Source organism: Sceloporus occidentalis, unplaced genomic scaffold (genome assembly GCF_023333645.1).
Source record: "Sceloporus occidentalis isolate IW3139 unplaced genomic scaffold, rSceOcc1.0.p SCAF_1, whole genome shotgun sequence".
Classification (NCBI taxonomy): Eukaryota; Metazoa; Chordata; class Lepidosauria; order Squamata; family Phrynosomatidae; genus Sceloporus; species Sceloporus occidentalis.
This window is the reverse complement of record NW_028316981.1, coordinates 274,287,505-274,307,084: the sequence shown is the minus strand read 5'-3', so window position 1 is coordinate 274,307,084 and position 19,580 is coordinate 274,287,505. Positions and strand designations below refer to the sequence as shown.

General features: G+C 38.7%; 1 protein-coding gene across 3 annotated transcripts in view; it reads left to right on the top strand.

Annotated features, from left to right (window-relative positions):
* The window catches only part of RASGRF2 (Ras protein specific guanine nucleotide releasing factor 2), a 156,149-nt gene extending 137,129 nt beyond the window's left edge, over positions 1–19,020 (top strand). For all 3 annotated transcript variants that reach the window (XM_089493837.1, XM_089493835.1, XM_089493827.1), the window contains exons 21-27: positions 1,843–1,946; positions 4,035–4,119; positions 4,627–4,824; positions 7,819–7,898; positions 12,842–12,959; positions 14,183–14,251; positions 15,514–19,020. In XM_089493837.1, the coding sequence (XP_089349963.1) occupies positions 1,843–1,946; positions 4,035–4,119; positions 4,627–4,824; positions 7,819–7,898; positions 12,842–12,959; positions 14,183–14,251; positions 15,514–15,606 (747 nt within the window). In that variant the 3' untranslated portion in view covers positions 15,607–19,020. The remainder of the gene's footprint in view (positions 1–1,842; positions 1,947–4,034; positions 4,120–4,626; positions 4,825–7,818; positions 7,899–12,841; positions 12,960–14,182; positions 14,252–15,513) is intronic.
* The last annotated feature ends 560 nt before the right edge of the window (positions 19,021–19,580 follow it).

Sequence of the window (19,580 nt, the reverse complement as noted above, 5' to 3'; positions counted from 1 at the left end):
TCCAAATAGAAAGAGGAAAGACTCCTGCATAAGAGCCATCTTCTGTCAGTGGCTGTAGTAGCAGTAGTAGTTTAGACAGACCAATTATCTGACTCAGTATAAAACAGCTTGCTATATTCCTTTTTTCCCCATTGTGCCTTAGTAGATATTACAAGCAGCTATGTGCATTATGCACCTATATTTTAAGTACAATTGTACTAATACTTTAGTAATTCCTGCATAATTATTTCTTTTACTTTATTCATTTTTGGTCAACTATTTTATCACCCCTTGTAATATTGAATGGAGGTAGATAGTGCCAATAGAATTGTAGGCAAATAAGACCACTCAGAATCCATGGGAAGAACCTAAAGAGGAAAGAGCAATAGCCATATAAGGGCTGAGAATGCTGAAATGACACAGAATAATGCATGTCTATTGGGGGGGAAAAACAGAAAACTGCATTGGTAAGGAGAATCAGAAACTAAGGAACAAAATGAAGGAGACCATGGCTAGAATTCTGCATAGGAATACTCCTTTTAGGAAGTAATGATATACTGCAAAATTTTGTTGTAGGTCCAGCTTATTATTTACTATTTGTTGTTGTTGTGTGCCTTCAAGTCATTTCCAATTTATGGCAACCCTAAAGTGAACCTGTAACAGGGTTTTCTTGGCAAGATTTGGTCAGAAGGGATTTGCCTTTGAGGCTGAGAGAATGTGACTTGTCTAAACTAGGTTTCCTTGGTAAAGTGGAAATTCAAACTCTGGTCTGCAGAATCATTATTAACCACCGTTAAATAGCAACAGTACACTAAATTCCATAAAGAATACAAATGTAACATTTCCAGCACAGATGCCTCATTTGTATAGTCTATATATGTATCAGAAAATATATTAATCCCAATTTACAGAGGGGAAACTAAGGTATGGAAACAAGAGGAGGAATGTCTAGAGTCCTGTACAACTGGTTTTACTTGCAAAAGTCACAAAACACAGTGCTGAAGATTACCAAACAAACAACAGCAGGGTGCAATTGGGTGAAATCTATGTGCTTATTAGCTTAATTCTGTCTTAATCCTATTATTGAAGTTTAAGGATCAAAATCTGAATTTCACAAATAAGATCGTCAACTTGTATTTAATGCTGGCATGTTTTTAAGAGAGATCCGGCATGCTGTAGTGGTTTAAGCGTTGAACTGTCACTCTGAAGACCAAAGTTCAGTTCCCTGCTTGGCCATGAAACCACTGGGCGTCCTTGGTTGGGTCATATAATCTCAGCTGCAGAAAACTCTGCCTTAGGATCACCATGAATCGGAGACTACTTGAAGGCACACAACAACAATAACAATGTTTTTAAGACTATTTCAAGGATCAGTGTATAAAAATACTGTACATACAAATTATATTTTTGATAATATACTTCCAGAAAAACGATTACAATATTGAATGAAATATTTTCCATAATAAGCTTCATTCTCAAACATTTTAGAAACTGGAGATGTTAACGTTTTGGTTGGGGAAGTTTATTTTATAGATTCTTTAAAAGAATGTGAGACACTTCTGAACTCTAGGGTAATGAGGCACTATATTTTAAAAAGATGTATTTTCATATGGATATCCTTTTTATTTTTGTCAAAATCTGTTCAATAGGTACTTAACTCAGGCCACATTGTGCCCAAATTGACTATTCCTCATGCATAGCAGAATTCTTGGTTGTGTTAGTTTGTTCCCTCTTACTGTTTTACCTTCTACGTATAACAGCAACTAAACAGTAAAATTAATACAGTACTGTGTCATTAACCAAACATGGTGTGAAATAAACTAAAACTTATTTTTAATCAATTGTGTGCTTCCTTACTTACAGTTAGAGTGTCCTAAACCAGAGTGCTTTGAAACGTTATCAGCAATGGAGCTTGCTGAACAAATAACTCTTTTAGATCACATTGTTTTCAGAAGCATACCGTATGAGTAAGTGGTTTTCCAATAATTATAATCAAAGTAAAAATACTTTATAGGTGAAGTTTTGAACTTTGTGACAAGCCTTCAAAAAGTAATTTGAATGTATAATAGATAGAGATGGGTTTGGTGTTGCTTAAGATTTATCAAAGCATAAATGGTCTATGAAAGATTAATGTCAACATGTTGAGTAGTACCACTGTATCTCTATTCCAGTTCTTTGTGAACAGGATGCAGTTCATTTCCTGAAGAGAGTAACCTATCTGTCTATAGTAAAACTGCAAAGAACATCTGACATTAATATTCCCATGCCTGCTGCAAATTCAGGAAATCTGTGGGAACAAGGCCAGGAAAAGTTGAGCATAAAAAGCAAATGTTGGATGGCCAGTGCCAGCATTTCTCATTGTTGGCTATGCTAGATAGGACTGTTGGCCCCTTAGGACCAAGAACAACATTTTGCCCACACCTGATGTAGTCCATTTGTTCTTATTACTTCCTAAATTAGTCATGTCCTTAGTAGGGGCTTCACAGAATCCAATAAGGGGCAATCTCATATTGCCCCTGGGAAGAGGTCCCTAAGGTCTTATGAGATAGTGGATTTCCCTTTCTGAGGGTGTCCGCCGTAGAAACTTTCATGATGGCTGCTTCCTTCCATGATGGAATCAGAACTCAGGGTGGGGAACCTGAGCCACAAAAAGAGGACAGGATGTGTGAGTGATGTGCCAGTAGGCAAGGATAGGTTATGGATTTGGAGGAAGGAAAGGAAAGTTTCTGGAGTCACCCCTGATGCAAACCCACCACAGATAAAACACAAGATGTGTATCAGTTCTGGACTTGACTAGATGTTTATCCCTCTTACTGCTTGTAATGGAAAAGATTTTTTTCTTCTTTACTAAAAAACATTGAGAGGAAAGTCTGCATGCATGAGAGGGAACCAGCTTCTTTCTCAGTTTTGCCCTATTAGCAAGATCCTAGTAGGTCTTAGGAAAAATTGGAAGTTCCTATACCAGAGGGCTCTGTAAAGCCAGAATCTTTTTTGTCTTTATGATGATATAAATTCTATTACACAAGTGGTTGCATTTGATCAGAGATTGCACAAACTTATTACCCTATTCAGGGTTGCATGAACAATGCATGTGGTTGCACTGTCTAGAAGGCTCTGTAAACAAAGCCCTAAATAATTGTAAGCCTGAGGGCAGGGAACCATCTAATTAAAAATAATAATTGTAAGCTGCTCTGATAGCCTTTAGGGCTGAAGGGCTGGGTTTAAATACCATAATAATAATAATAATAATAATAATAATAATAATAATAATGCTGCGTAGATTGTCGATTAAGCTGTCAAGTAACAGAAGGATACATGGATGAACAACACTGTGATGTAGTGCTCCAGCATTGCTACACTTGTGTAATCTTATGCTTGGTGAACAAGCTCTCGATATAATTGTGCACACAATTAGTCCATAATTTTTTCATGGGAGATATTAGAGCTAAAAATGTATATGAGAAATTCTGTTACTCATCAGCTTGTTGTTGTTGTGTCTTCATGTCATTTCTGACTCATGGGAACCCTAAGGCAAACCTATCATGGGGCTTTCTGGGGCTGAGAATGTGTGACTCACCCAAATTCACTCAGTGGGTTTCCATGATTGAGTAGGAAATTGAATCCTGATCCAGAGTTGTAGTCCAGCACTGAAACCACTACACCACCCTGGCTCTCTTAAGATCAAATGTACAGTACTATAATTTATTTTAGTGTCAGTACAAAAATCTTGTGATTTGCTTCCTTGTTTTAAACAATTGTCTATAGAAAACCTACCAAATAGGATCTGGGCATTTATATGTTAAAGATGGCCACAGCTTTAAGTTGTAAGAACAGAGTTTGGGATATATAATCAGCATTCCTTTCCTACAGTCAATACTTACTGAATCCCTATACATGGGCTGATTCAATTCTTTGTTCAGGTGGAAGAGAAACATCTAACATGGGGATTAAGGCCCTCTTTGTAAGACAGGAGTCTGTCTTCAATCAAACAATCAATATTTTGTTCTGCCTTTTCCCATCTTTCTTCATTTCCTTTTTTCTTTCATATTTTCCAGAGAGTTTCTTGGGCAGGGTTGGATGAAATTGGACAAAAATGAAAGAACACCTTATATTATGAGAACCAGCCAGCATTTTAATGATGTAAGTTACCATAAAATCAGAATACTTTCTAGGAATTCAAGTGTTCTGGATTCACAATAGAGATCTCCACAGATTTTCGTTTTTCTGAACAGCTGCAAGCAATTTGGTAGTATTAGTTTGCTGAAATCTATAAGTATTGGCATAAAAAAGTAAGCTATATCTGTATTTAATAAAGGCAAACTAAAATAATATTATGTCTGTTACACATAATTTAGTTTAATAAGTCCTACTTAGAACTAATCCTCCTCATTCTTGCTTTTAGCATACAGCTGAGAGCCATTGCCATTAGCAACCCTGCTTAATGTCAGCAGCCATGTTCTCTGATGAATATTAGTCTGCCATTCTCATCTACTCCTTAATTCACGTGCTCTTGTCCTGTTCCTTCAGACATTCATGAAATGTATTTTTAGTCTTACTTGCTAAAAAGTCATAATCTTTCACTTATTTTATACTGTTTAACCCTGTGTTGTAAATGTAAGTGTCTCAAGAACTACTTGTTTGGTCTAGATGAGCAACCTTGTTGCATCCCAGATTATGAATTATGCTGATGTTGGCTCACGTGCTAATGCGATTGAGAAATGGGTAGCAGTGGCAGACATCTGCCGATGTATGCACAACTATAATGGTGTGTTGGAAATCACATCAGCCTTGAACAGAAGTGCAATCTACAGACTGAAGAAAACCTGGGCTAAGGTTTCTAAACAGGTAAAGAATTTGCATTGATCAACAATTTCACAAAATGGGTTATTCTTATTTGTATGCATCCTTACTATAAATACTTTTAAGTGAAGAAATAATCTGATGGATTAACACAGTTCAGAATGAGGTCACTGCATAACTAGAACATCAGCATTTCAGCAATCATGAACTAGATGGCCTGAATCATGAGGCACAATGGAGCACAACAGGCTGAGGACACCATTTCCCTTCTGATTTAATACTTTACAGGTTCTCCTACTTTAGAAAGCACCAGGAACTGTTCTGCACATTTTTAGTGAGGACAGAGCCTGACTAAACCCAATCCTTTAGGACAGGAAAGGAGAAAGTCACAGAAAAGTCAAAAAGAGCAATAGCATCCTCCAGTCACTCTTACCAATCCATCTGCTTAAATTTGCTCTTCCAGCAAAGTGGGATCTTCACCTATTGAAAAAGAATGGTCAGGTTCATAAGAAGGTTTGGGTTGCAAGGGAAGAGGGTGTTTAGAGGTCATTCACTGATTCACTTAGGGCCCATTCCCACTATTGTTTAAATCGGATCGTGTCGAATCATGATCCGGCTTAAACCACCATGGTTTCCACTTGGGAATCAATTTGGAATCAATTCCTAAGGGGGGGGCATGGTTTCCCCCCATTTAACCCGTGTCAAAAAGGAGCTGGGTTTTCCTTCTCCTTTTTGGGCTGAATTGATTTATTTGACAATAAATCGATTCATCCCAGTGGGAACCCTGGGCGGATTCGAATCTGCCCTGGCAGCCCCTCTCCGTGTCCGGCCGTGCCTCCCTCCCACCCATACCTCCAAACATAGCAAATTGCTTCATTGACCTCCTAATGTGGTAAACACATTACACCCCCCTGCAACCTCCCCCCGCTCCACATTCATAGATTGACATGTGAGGAGAGCCATTGAACACCATTTTAAAACTATTATTACATGCCTGCTCGATCGCCCCCCAGACAACACAGGGAGCAATGGGAGAGACAAAGGGACTTGGGGGGGAGGTAACAAAGGGGCTCAGCAGACCGTCCCAAAGGGGCAGTCTGGAGCCACCCATTTTCCCTCTGGAGGGAGCCTGCAGCAACCAAACCATGCCAGCTCCTTTCACTCCAAAAAGAACCCGCTAAAAGCAGGTTCTTTTGCACACATGTGGGCACTGCCAAACAAAGCACCCAATGTGCGGATGCGGCGCCATGCTTGCGTCATTATGGCAGCCTCCGTGTGGACCGGAAGCCACCATGATGGCAGTGCTGCTCTGTATTAGGGTTCAGGAGCATGGAGTTGCTGTGTGCTCCCAAACTCTAATTTTGGTCTGAGGACGGCACTTCCCGCCCGTCTGTCTCGGGCCTAAAATGATTAAAAGTTTGGAAAACAAGCCTTATGAGGAGTGACTGAGGGAGCTGGATATGTTTAGCTTGGAAAAGAGAAGACTGAGAGGTGACTCTCTTTAAATACAGTGGCTCCTTGGTATCTGCTGAAGTATGGTTCCAGGACGCCCTGTGGATACCAAATCCGTGGATGCTCAAGTCCCGTTAAATACATTGACATAGTAAAATGGTGTCCCTTATATAATGTAGGAAAATCAAGGTTTGCTTTTTAGAGTTTATATATTTTTCAATATTTTCAAGTGATGGACGTTGGAATCGATGGATAAAGAATTCATGAGATTATATCTGAAAGGACATCATGGAAAAGATGGAGAAATCTTGTTTTCTGCTGCTCCAGAGACTAGAACATGAATCAATGGATTCAAATTATTAGGAAAGAGATTCCTTTTAACTTTATGAAGGATTTTTTTCTTTCTTGCTGTAACAGTGGTTCAAGATTGTCTTGGAGGGTAGTTGACTCCATCTTTGGAATCTTTAAATAGAAGTTGGATGGACCTCTTCGGGGAATGCTTTAGCTGTGTATTTCTGCATGGCAGGGAGTTAGACTAAATGGCTCTTGTTGTCCCTTCCAACTCTTAAGATTCTGTTATTCTAAAGTACTCAGGCAGTTGAAAGTAAAGTCAGTCCTATGTATCCACAGATTCTGCATGCATGGATTCCACCATCTATGGCTTGAAATATTCCATTTTTAAAAATCTCAAAAGCAAACCTTCATTTTGCCATTTTATATAAAAGACACCATTTTACCATGCCATTGCATATAATGGTACTTGAACAAACACAGATTTTGGTATCTGTGTGGGTGGGTGCGTCCTGGAACGAAGCCTTTGTTGTGTCTAAATACAAAGGCTTCTATCAAAGTCTCGTATTACAGTATTTAAATGAGTGTTTATTTAATCCTGCATCCACCACAGTTGGTTTCCCTGTTTCCTTTTCAGCTAGTGCAAATGTAGTGTAATGGACCTATACTGAACTTTCTTTGGGGAGATAAATATTTAAATCATGATTCAGAGCAAAACCACATATTTCTCAAACAAATGTTTGCTGAATAATGGGAATGATACATGCACTGTATTGGGAGTAGGGCTGCCACCATCTAACCCCTCCCAGATATTTTGGATTTCACCCAGGTTTTAGGTATACAACTCAGTGCCCATTTGAATCATTATCCATCCCAGATTTCAAGTTTTATTTTCTTTTAAATGCAAGTCTCTTGTACAAGCTAAGTTACAGGGCAAAATGCACAACTCCTCCTCTGTCAAATATATTCGACATCACTTTGACTGTTACAGAGCAACAGGATCCATGTTTGCTCAGGTCAGAAATATCTAGCATGTGCTTTTGGAGTGTTGCATGTGATTTACACATTCAAATCAGTTGCCATCTGGATAAAATGCAAGTGTTTTGCCAGTGGCTAGTATCTTATTTTAGCTCATCTACGTTTAGCAAAGGTTGATTAATTCCACAATTGCTTTCAGAGCTACAATACAAGTTTATTTAAAGCAAACTAATTTTAAAAAACAACAACACCTCTAGCATCTGGTTAGTGTCATATTTTATTCCCTTGGAAAACTAACTCTTCTTACTTTTTTTGTAGACTAAAGCTCTTATGGATAAACTTCAGAAGACTGTATCATCTGAGGGAAGATTTAAAAATCTCAGAGAAACACTCAAGAAGTATGTCCTAATTACATTTTGTTATAAATCTTGAATGTTAATTATGATGTTAAGTTTTCCAATCCATTTATTATTCCTTTATTTCTTAGTCTTTGGAAATTCTTGGAGACTGCAGGTGGGCAAAGTATTTCTTCCATCTTTCAAGGCGGTGGGGGGGAGAGCACACAGAGATCAGTCAGCTTGATGTCAGTACCAGCAAAGGACCTGGAATAGATCATTAAAAGCTGGTTTGTGACCATAGTTTTTTGTGGGATTTTCTTCAGAGATGCCAACCACAGATTCTAGCAAAGTGTCAGGAATAACCTCTTCCAAACACAGCCACATAGTCCAAAAAACTCAACAAAAAACTATGGATGCTGGCCGTGAAAGCCTACAACTTCACACGGGTTTGTGACCACTTAAAAAAGAATACTGTGGTAAGACCCAGCTTAGATTTCTCAAAAGAAAAGAAAAGAAAAAACATGTCAGACTAATCTCTCTCTCTCTCTCTCTCTCTCTCTCTCTCTCTCTCTCTCTCTCTCTCTCCTCCCCCCTCCCTACCCTTTTCATTTAAACAGAATGCAAGCTAGGCAGGTAGCTCAGGGGAAAGCTATGTATACTGTTTTCAGTCGGGCTTTTAAATAAGGATACCAATGATATTCTTCCAGACAAGCTGGTAAACTATGTCCTAGGATAATGCAACTGCTTAGATTTATAGCTGGTTGACAGATCAAAACCCAAACAGTACCTACCAATGGTTTCTTCACAGTAGTATACAAAAAGATGCCTACATTACTCTGCTTTTGCATTAAAAGACATAGAGGAATCCAGTACCATCTTTGAGGTTAACTAGGAAAATAAATTTCTAGCATAAGCTTTGCACTTAATCAGATAAAAGTAGAAGTAGCATTCTGTGCATACTGGGTAGACATCATCTTAGTAACGATAGAGAGTGCATGCAGTGATTAGAGATCCTGATTAAGGAGTTAGGACACCAGTGGCTTAGGGACAAAGCACACAGCTGATAAAGAGCTGCCTCTGGCCACTCTGGCCATGTTCGCACTGGGATTTTGGCAACTGCAAGGCCCACTTCCAAAGTGGGCAACTACCATGGTCCCAAGCCAGCCGCCTCCAGGAGCCAGGTTATTTCCTCTCCTTTTTGATCTTGTCCAAAGGATCAGATTGCAGCATTGAAGTGGCTTCTGGCCACTTTCGGGTGTGCATCATTTGAACACCATGCCCCCACAGCAGCCAGGAGCTGCTTTATCTGGCCTGTGTGTTTTGGGTCTTAGAGAAACAAACTAAGGGCTTTATTATAGGAACTCCATTCTAAGATAGGAAAGTTACTCAGGGTGCTAATCTTCATCTTTTCCTACTGCCTTCCACTTTACCAAGCATTATAGTTTTTTCTAGTGAGTCCTTTCTTGTCATTATATGGCCAAAATTCGGGGAGAGGGGCATTTGGGCCTGATCTGCTATAGGACCCATTCATTGGTCTTTTTAGGTGAATAGTCCACAGTATTCTCAATTTCAAACTCTTCTCAAATGAGTTTACTTTTCCTATCAGCTTTCTTCACTGGCCAGCATTTACAACCATACGTGGAAATGAAAAATACAATGGCATGGACAGTCCTAATTTTGGTATTTAATGATATATCTTTACACTTCAGGATCTTGTCTAGTTCCTTCATAGCTGTTATTCCAAGTCTAAGTCTTGAGCAGACGGGCCGAAAATCCATGGTGGAGCTGCTCTGGCACCGTTTGCATCAGGGAGACTGCACTCGGCCAGCCCCAATCCAGGTCACCGCCACGGTTTTGAACCAGGCCAGCAAAAGGAGCAGGTTTTGTCCACTCCCTTTTGGCCCTGTTCTTTTGCCTTGGAGTGGTGTTGGGGTGGCCTCTGGCCAAGTTTGGGGCATGTGTCATCTAAATGCCACACCCCCAACACAGCACAACAGCAGCCATTTGGCCTATCTGTTTTGGCTTTTTGGAAATCTTTTGATTTCCTGACTGCAGTTTGATAGTGGATTGAACCCAAGTATGGGAAATCTCGAGCTATTTTGATCTCTTCATTGTCTACTTTAAAATTATGTAGATCATCTGTGGTCATAATTTCTGTTTTCTTGATGTTCAGTTGTAAACCTGCCTTTGCATGTTCTGCATTGACCATCTTCATTAGTTTTTTTCATATCTTTGATTCTCTGCAATATTCTTGTTATTTGAGATGTAACATGCACATAAGAAGTTTACAGTTACTCCCACTTCATTATGGAGATTGTTGCATTAGCTTCGCTGCTGGGATAGACCTGGGATGTAACTTTATTAAGGCGGATCTTATCGCATTCACCCATCACTGGGCAGTATGCAGCTTGTATGCAACCTAGACTTCTCCAGGTTTGTCCGGCATCTTTTCAAGAATAGAAAAATCCAGTTCTTGAAAAGCTGTGAGAGAAGCCCAAGTTGCATATAGACTGCATCTCTGTGAATATTCTGTGGAGGTTCTGTGATACAATCAATACCAATGCAAGTTTCATTCCTTTTAATGGAATTTGTATTGCAGCCTTCGTTACATGAGAGGAAAGTATGCAATAATATTTCTTTGCCCATTGTGAAAGGGTTCGCATGTTGCTTAATTATGTAATGAATAGAGTCCACAACTGATTTACTCTCTGATTTCATAGCATTACAGTGGGTATACATCAAGCACATCTGTTGAATTATTGTTCTTTTCTTGGCCGTCAAGGCATATGGTGTATCAATATCCAGTTGTTGCTGCTACTTTTTCTGGACAGACTCCATAGCAACAGAAGGTGTACTTCTGCAGTATATAGAGGCATTCACACAATACATATCTTTAATTATTTAAAGTTAGCCACTCCAGAGACTCTATTTTGTGTTTCCAGATATGCCCAGGAAGGTGGTGGGAGAGTGAGAAAGGTTTCCTTCTAAAATCTCAGCACTCTCAAACTTGTATGGGAGAATATAGTTCTCCAAATAGCCTGGATCTGAACAAAATAGGGCTTTATAGGTCATCATAGCACTTTGAGTTGTTCCTGGAAATGGACTGGTAACAGCAGAGCTCTTGTAAAAAGGGAGTAAAATCTCCCTGTATGAATGAATGAATGAATGAGTCTTTATTTATATACCGCCGTTCCTTCGATCACGGCGGTTTACAGAATAATAAAATACAAGTTACATTAGCAAAAGTCCCCCATAACCTACCAGGCTCTGTTTTATAACCTGGCTACAGATCTTTGAAGAGCTGAAGTTTAGAAAAATTATTCAAAGGTAGTTCCACATAGAGAATGTGACAATAATACAAACAGGATATAATTTAGTCATTGTGACCAGATCAGACAACTCCAGGAATAGGGCCAATCTGTATACTAATATTAACTGTGTAAATGCACTCCTGATCACCACCAACACCTGGGCATCCAAGCTCAGGTATGAATCCAGGAGTACAACTGAACTGTGAACCTGCATGTTCAATGAACTATAACCCCACATAGCATAGACTGAATTGCTATTCCTTGATCTGTCTTTTGATCGACTAGGGACACCTCTAATTAATTGGATTAAGCTTCATTTTTTCCACCCCCACCAAATCCATTACTGACAATAGACACCAGTTTAAAGCCAAATTTCCTCTTTGTGTTTACTGTATATATTTGACTATAAGTCAATCTCACATATAAGTTGAGGGCAGGTTTTGGAGCCAGAATTATGGATTTTGGTATGACCTGTGGATAAGTCGAAGATAAAACTTGAAGGGTCCCTTAGTGTGTGTGTGTATGTGTGCATGCAGCGAGAGGGACTCTTAAAGAATCAGCAACCAATCACCTACAACTCTTTCTGCTTCAGTGTTTCAGCATTCACTCATGAGACAGTGAGGGAGACAGAGAAGGGTGTGTGTGTGAGAGAGACTCTTAAAGAAGCAGCAATCAGTCACCCACGACTCTTTCTGCTTGGCTCAGGAGAGAAAGAAACTGCTCTCCCCACTGCAGGGCCAGAGAAATGTGAAAGAGCTGCCATCACATTACCCTATTGACCCATGTACGACCCAGGATTTTGGAGTCAATTTTGGGCATACTTTTTTTTAACTTATAGATGAGTATATATAGTAGATGGAAGTAAGAAATATAGCTGTGTGTCATCAGCATATTGGCAGCACCATATGCCAAAATTCCAGGCAACTTTTCCCAGCAATTTCGGTAGTCCTGAGAGACTTCACAAGGAGGAGACTCCCAGCACAACCTATCCTCCAGAAAGGAATGGATGCATTTTAAATATTGCCTCCAAGTCCCATCCCAATCAGGTGGTCTGGAAGGATACCATGATCAATAGTTTTGAAAGTTGCTTAGAGGTCCAGCAGAACCAAAAGCAACCCTGGTGGCGCAGTGGTTAAATGCCTGTACTGCAGCCATTCACTCAAAACCACAAGGTTGCGAGTTCAAGACCAGCAAAAGGGCCCAAGCTTGACTCAGGCTTGCATCCTTCCGAGGTCGCTAAAATGAGTACCCAGACTGTTGGGGCAAATTAGCTTACTTGCCTATTAGCTTACTTGCTGTTCACCGCTATGATCTTTGGAATAAATAAAACAAATTATTATTATTATTATTATTATTATTATTATTATTATTATATTCTCCTGTGCAGTTCCTGATGTAGATCATCAGCCAAAGTGACCAAATAATGTATCTTTCTCATATCTCTCAGTCTAGAAAAATAACAATTTATCATTGATGCATCCTTAAATTAGTTCATGTTTAATCACAGTATTATCTTAAATTGCAAATTTATTGCATACCTGATAGGGAAATTCATTAGACACAGTGGAACATATTTCCAAGTAAACATGTACAGAATTATTTTAAAGGTTGCATTGTTCATTATGCTAAAACAGCCTATATACAGTAGTAAAAACCATACAGTAATCAGAACTAATGTTTCTTTTCATGCAGTTGTAATCCCCCTTCAGTGCCATATCTTGGGATGTACTTAACAGACCTGGCATTTATTGAAGAAGGAACACCAAATTTTACTGAAGAAGGCCTTGTTAATTTTTCAAAAATGAGAATGGTAATTATGCGATGGTCTTTACTTATTTATTTATTTACAAAGATTTATAATATGTTGTGTAAGTGGTTGCATTTCAAAGGTATTTATTGCACAAATGAGAAAACAACTATTTGTATCTGCATCCAGGATCAGTGTTCTATCACCACCTGCTGGTTAATTCTGTAGTATCTGTATTACTATGCACATACATTTTCTGTTTTTTGAAAAGGTCAGAGAAGAGTAGCTAGCTCAACTATTTTTTGCAGACTTTCGAAAAGTTATGTTTTGGACTACAACTTGCAGAATCCCAGAGTCATGCTGACTGGAGGTTTCTGGGATTTGCACTCCAAAAAGTAACTTTTCCAAGCTCTTTTAAAAATATATATATATATATAAACTGTGAAATATACATAATGCAGTGATGCTATACTGGACTCTCTTAGGCAATATTACCAATCTATGAGGAGCATGTTTATTTTCTAGGAAGCAAAAATGCACAAAATGAATATTTCTTTGGCTGCAATCCTATATGCTAGGGCTTAGAATTGTGCAGCCCTCCAAATATTATTGAATTGCAACTCCCAGCAGCTCCAGCTGCCACAGTCAATGGTGAGGAATGCTGAGAGTTTCCCTCAACAACATCTGGAGAGCCATACAATTCCTACCCTGGTAATACATACTCATCTGGGAGGAGGCCTTATTACATCCAATAGCACTATCCTATTCAATTCAGTAGCACTGACTTTTGAGTAGACATGCATAAAATTGTATCAGTTTTCAGTGTTGTTCATGCAGCATTATTTGAGAGGTGACTAGTTTGGGGTGGGTAGGTATACTTTTGTTGTATTAGTAATGTATCATAAAACATAGGAGGTGAATAATTTGGGCAATATGGCCTGAGTGGACTGAATCTGAATTGTTCTTCATAAAAATGATCAACATTAAGGCCACTGAAACAACATTTGTTCCAGGAAAACTACATTTTTGTTGAGTTCTGGTTGCTTGGATCCTGAGTTGCTCTCCTCCTTGCATTGGTGGGCAAGTATTTCTAAAAGTTCCCTCTTTTAAAGCCTTTGCAACATACCCAGTACCAATCCCATTCACCCCCCAGCCCCAAACCAAAGGATGCTAGAGGTTACCAAATTTGGAGGAAGACAAGTTAGGATCCAAGTCTGCCTGTCTGCCTGCCTGTCTATAAATGAATTTATTAAATTAAAAAAATCTTTATATTTGTTTGTTTAAAGATATCACATATTATCAGGGAGATACGCCAGTTCCAACAGACTTCTTATCGCATAGAACATCAACCAAAGGTACAATATTTTTATTTCTCCTTTTTTACCAATATTTTGAGTATTTGTCTCTGTTTTATTTTATAACCTTCTATATCATCCAAATTGAGTATTAGAAAGAAAGATGGGGAAGTTGTGGCATTTGGTTTTGAGATATACACAAATTATTTTAGAAAAGGTTCATGAGTCTTGGACTTTATTCCAAAGCTTGAACTCTATAAATCAGTGGTTCTCAAACTGTAGGGTGCAACTCTTGGGTGGGGGCTGATAGGGGCGCAAGACTTCTGCATCATCACTGGTCGCTCCTGGTGATTCTGTGCCATCATGCTAACCGACAGTTGGCCAGTGTAGAAAGAGGACCTGATGTGACTGGCCAATACCTTCTGGCATGTGGTGCAATTGCACTAAATCTGATAGATGGATTACTCGCACTTGGTCATAGTGATGGCACTACTGGCCCATTTTGTAGACAGACTCAATTGCACTGGCAGCTCCCCATGTACCCACTTGCATGTGTTGATGCCCTGCTTATACAAGTGGCTTGGACAGCCCAGGGTCATGAAGTAATGTTTGGCTTGGATCTCCCAGTGGTACCAGCACATAAAGTCCCTGCAGCTGGCTGTGCTTCTCATTGCCAGTAATGACAACACCTAAAGCCTGGAGCTCTTTCATTAGGTGGAGGACTTGCAGTGTGTGTAGTGGGATGATGAGAAAGCATCCTTTTTCATGGGACTCTTGATGCACCAGCAAGTGAGCCTGGTTCACAGCATGAGCCTAGAAAAGTGCTCATTTAATTACCCATTTTCGGGCATGTAGCCCCTCAGAAGTTGGTTCCCCTGAGTTCAATGAGGAGACAGCAGGCCTTATTCCTTACTTCTGATTCAATGGGAGTTACTCGTGAACAGTCACAGGCTTAGGTCCACAGCTGCATGTACACATGTTGTATGCAAATATTTAGTACCACTTTCTGTGATGGAATTTATTATTTGAGAACTCACAGAGCAGCGAGGGCATTGGAACCCTCCTTCAGGATTAGGCTGAGAAACCACTGCTATAGGTGATTTCTCCAAAACAGAAATATATATTTCCTTATGACATATTTTCACACATCTGCTTTCATAAAACATACCTGTATCTTTTCAAAACAAAACACTCACCTGTTTGCTCTCTTATTGACAAGAAGGAATGTTGAATTATTTAGAAAGAGAACACAATTGCACTTAAGGCTATACATGCTCTTTACAATATTACAGAGCAACTGTTTACTATTTTTATTCTTCCAGGTCACTCAGTACTTACTTGACAAGAGTCTCATCATAGATGAAGATACTTTGTATGAACTATCCCTAAAGATTGAACCCAGACTGCCTGCCTGAGAAATCAGTTTCGTCCTTCATTGCACAGAGAACTTTAGTGTTATGGGAAAATTATGCATGGCATGCCTCTAAACAATGCAAGAGGGAAACACTGAGAAGAATTCAAGTTTCCTTTGTCATTAAGGGTCACAGAGCCTCACAGGGATTGCTTTTCAGGCAGTGAAGAAACTGTTGGAGATGCAAGGCAAAATATCAGGGACATGGGTTGAATGCTTTCTGCTTGGTAAAGGTAACATTTCATGAGAAAAAAGACTGCGAGCTGAGAAGAACATAAGAAGCATTTATAAGAATTATACTGAATATGGCAGTAAGGGTGTACAGTGAAACATAGGGATGACCTTCCCTTATGTGCCACTAAGTGAGGTAAGCCAGCATTAAAGAGAGAAGCTTTGCCAGCCCTGCCTGACTTCGACAAAACATCTGACCCACAATGAGCATGAAAGCATCTATGTATTTTGACACAATTGCATTTGATGGTGTCCATTGTAAACAGTAAAGCATTTTAGAGTAATGTTTTATTCTGTAGAGGCTATATAATATGATCTTTAACAACAGGCAATGATATTTGCTTTCTAAATGAGTTGTTTTATGTGAAAATGTCTCCTTCATAACTTAATTTCAGTACATTGCCAATTTCCAAAATGGACAGAGGGTTGGGATACATGGAGGTGGCATATCAAAAGCTAGCTTAATACTGTAAATAGTTTTCTCATCTTCTAGGTCTGTGGTGTAGTAATCTAGGATGCAAATGCATAAACTGCCTTTCATGGTTGTGAAACATACAAGCCTAGTTGCGATTTTTAAATTTGATACTTGCATTTCATAGAAAAGATGGCACTGTAATAGATTAATTCCTTTGGTATTTTATACCTTGCTTTTTCACCATAAATGTTATTCCTGTGACCTTTGTTAAAAACTGCATGCTCGAACACAGAGCACTGCAAGATCTCCAGGGCAACTATAGGTTACCTTACATGATGGCTGGGACTCTTTCATTCACTTAAGAAAGCAAATTCAAGCAAGTATCCCAGCATGAACACTGTGTTCCATGTCCAATGAAGCCAGTGGGTACCTTCCACCCCTGCATCAGCATCAAAGCCTAGTGACCTAGTGAAATAAATAGTTCAGCTTTGGTAATAGTACTAGTTATATATGCCTTTGTTTTCTTGTTATGTTCTTACAGCTAGTTTTCAAGGTTTATACTTTGTTAAACTAATCCTTTGTGCTTAACTACTACATAGCATGAGCACTACCCATTGCACTGTGATGTGCTTTCAAGTACCATTGAGCCTCACATTATGGTACACTATACTGTGACCAATCTCTCCCCCCCCCATAAATAGGCATGATTCCAAAGTCAGTTTAAATGTAGTATTTGCATCCATTATGGTCTCTAATCCAAGAGAATGCATGTGAGCATTTGCTCTGGTGTGCACATGAGCTGGGATTGCCCCACTTCTTGGAATGAGTGTGCATTTTTCAGCAATTGTTAGCACAAAGGGGCTTACACATGTACCTCTCTCTGAATTCTGTGGGAAAACTATAAACACAACCACAATTAAAGTCCCAATATATATATTTTAATGACAGTACATCAAATTAGATATTAAACTTGACATATATGCACTATCCCAAAGGTTCCAAGCATCCATTGAGGTATCAGGGCAGCCCTTATTCCAGGACTTTACTGCCTGTGCTGCTCAGTTGTTCTGCAACATTTGGATGCAGATCTTAAAGCCTTAGGTAAAAGATACAAAACAGGTGGCAATGCATAATAGAAATTCCACTATAAGGACATTTACCCTTTGTTCCTTCCCAACTCCCTTACTGAAAACACTGTGACCTTATTCAAGGTGAAAAGGACCTACTCCTTATCCCTGACGAGCGCAACACATCTCCTCCCCAGTTCTCCCTCTCTTTCTGAACTCAACAAGTAGGTAGAGCATGCTCCTTAGGGTTTCCCCAGCCATTAGGCAAACCAATAACTAAAAGGGGTTTAACATATGGGAACTCAGAAACAAGTCTCAGACGGTATCTGTGATCTTGTAGGAGTTACAAATATATTTGTGCATGAAATAATTTCTCCCTCCCATAATGACTCCCTAAAAGACAAAAATCCAGAGCAGAATCCCAGAAGAGAGGAGCTTTAAGTTCTATTAAATCAAATAAGAAGAATGTACTTAAATATTTGTCATTGCAATGAGGGGAACAGAAAAATATGTGTGTTGATCTGGCTTGTGGCCTTTAGTAATAGATTTTTTCTGTGTGATCCCAGATTAAGTCTTTTAATATTTTAAGATATATGTGACACTTCCTATGATGTGTGAAATTTCCTACATCGCCTCCTCCTTTCCATTGTATCAAAAGTGAACATAAACATAACCGTGAAGACACAAAGCAGATATTAGCACTGTTGAATAACTAGGCTGGAAAAGTGCCCTTACTTTTCCAATCACTATACAGCCTATTGACAAAATAGGGCTAAATATTGTTTAACCCTCTCAGGTAGACAGCTGGGTTTTTTTTAAAAAAAGATTATGATTTAGGCATATTTGAGCTGATATTTCTTACCAGATTAAGCTGCTAAATCCTAAAACCTGGAGGGGGGGATCTGCCTAGTTCCTGCTTTTTGTGTGTTTCTGTGCACTTTAATTATATTGTCAGCCCAGACAAGAGCTGAACAATAAACTCCATTTTTGTCTAATTGTAAATGCTAGCATTTATAAATTATATTTCCATAGTAATTTTTGCCATTTCTACTTATTAAGGGTGTATTTTTATAAATAAATGCACAAATAAATGTCTAAGAAGTCTAAAAAAATTCTAAGTTGGGGGGAAGTAAGAAAATCAAAAATCCCTAAGGCAGGTTTAAATACTTTGGGTTAATGAATGTGGTAGAGGTGAACATAAATAATGTTATTTATAGATGCTTATTTATCATTCTAGTGCAAGCTGCTTGTTCTTTTCACTAATATCCAGCAAGAAATTATGATTGCATCCTGATGCATGATAAACAGAAGCATGGGTTATTTGGACCAAATTGCTAATTTACTGCATATTTTCTTTGTGTTCAAAATACTTTTTTAAATAAAAAAATGTCACATGTCAGATATTGAACAAAGTGACACTAATGTCAGACGCAGTACATTTTTACTTGTTTCTTTTTCTTTGTGTTTCACAGAAACTGGCCCATTACCACAAAAATCTATACAACATAAGAATCCTTCCATGGGCATTATTTGTGATGTATTGTGGTTGATTATTTATTGTTTGAATTTCTTGTATTTCAGTTTACAATATCAGCTTTGTATTTTGGGATGGGGCCACTTTGCTGTTCCTGGTATTGAAGTGCTGCAGAAGGTGCATTTATCTGTATTTATTTTACATCTTTCATTAAAATATAGATTCACACGGTTACTGTGTAGTCCTTGCTGTCAATAATTGGCCTGCTCCTTTTAAACTTTTAGTGAACCTGAACTAATTTATGCCACACTAGTCCAACTCATGTGTAGAAACAGACAGAAATACAAAAGACACAAACAGTTGGGGCACAAATTCAAAAAATACCTGCTAAGGACAAGGGATGGGTGGGGATCTTTCATCTATCAACTAGCAGACATCTATTCTCTTGCATCATCCTAAAATCAGGTTCCATGAAACCTTACTAAAAACACATCCAAAATATATGAAAATGAGCAAGATCTTTCTGCCTTTGTATATTCAGTGAATTATGGCTTCCTATAAGAAGCATATACCTGCATATGTATACTTTAAGATGTGGAAACAATGACATTTATGTAAAAATACAATATGTTCTACCATAGTGCAATATGTCACAAGTGGGTGTTTGGTCCATTCTCTAGGGCAAATTGAAAGCCACAGTCATCTCTATTTTTATAGTACTTGAGCTTCAAAATAGACTTGGACTATACCCTTCAAGAAGAGGCCCATTTGTAATGCAGGACACATTGCTT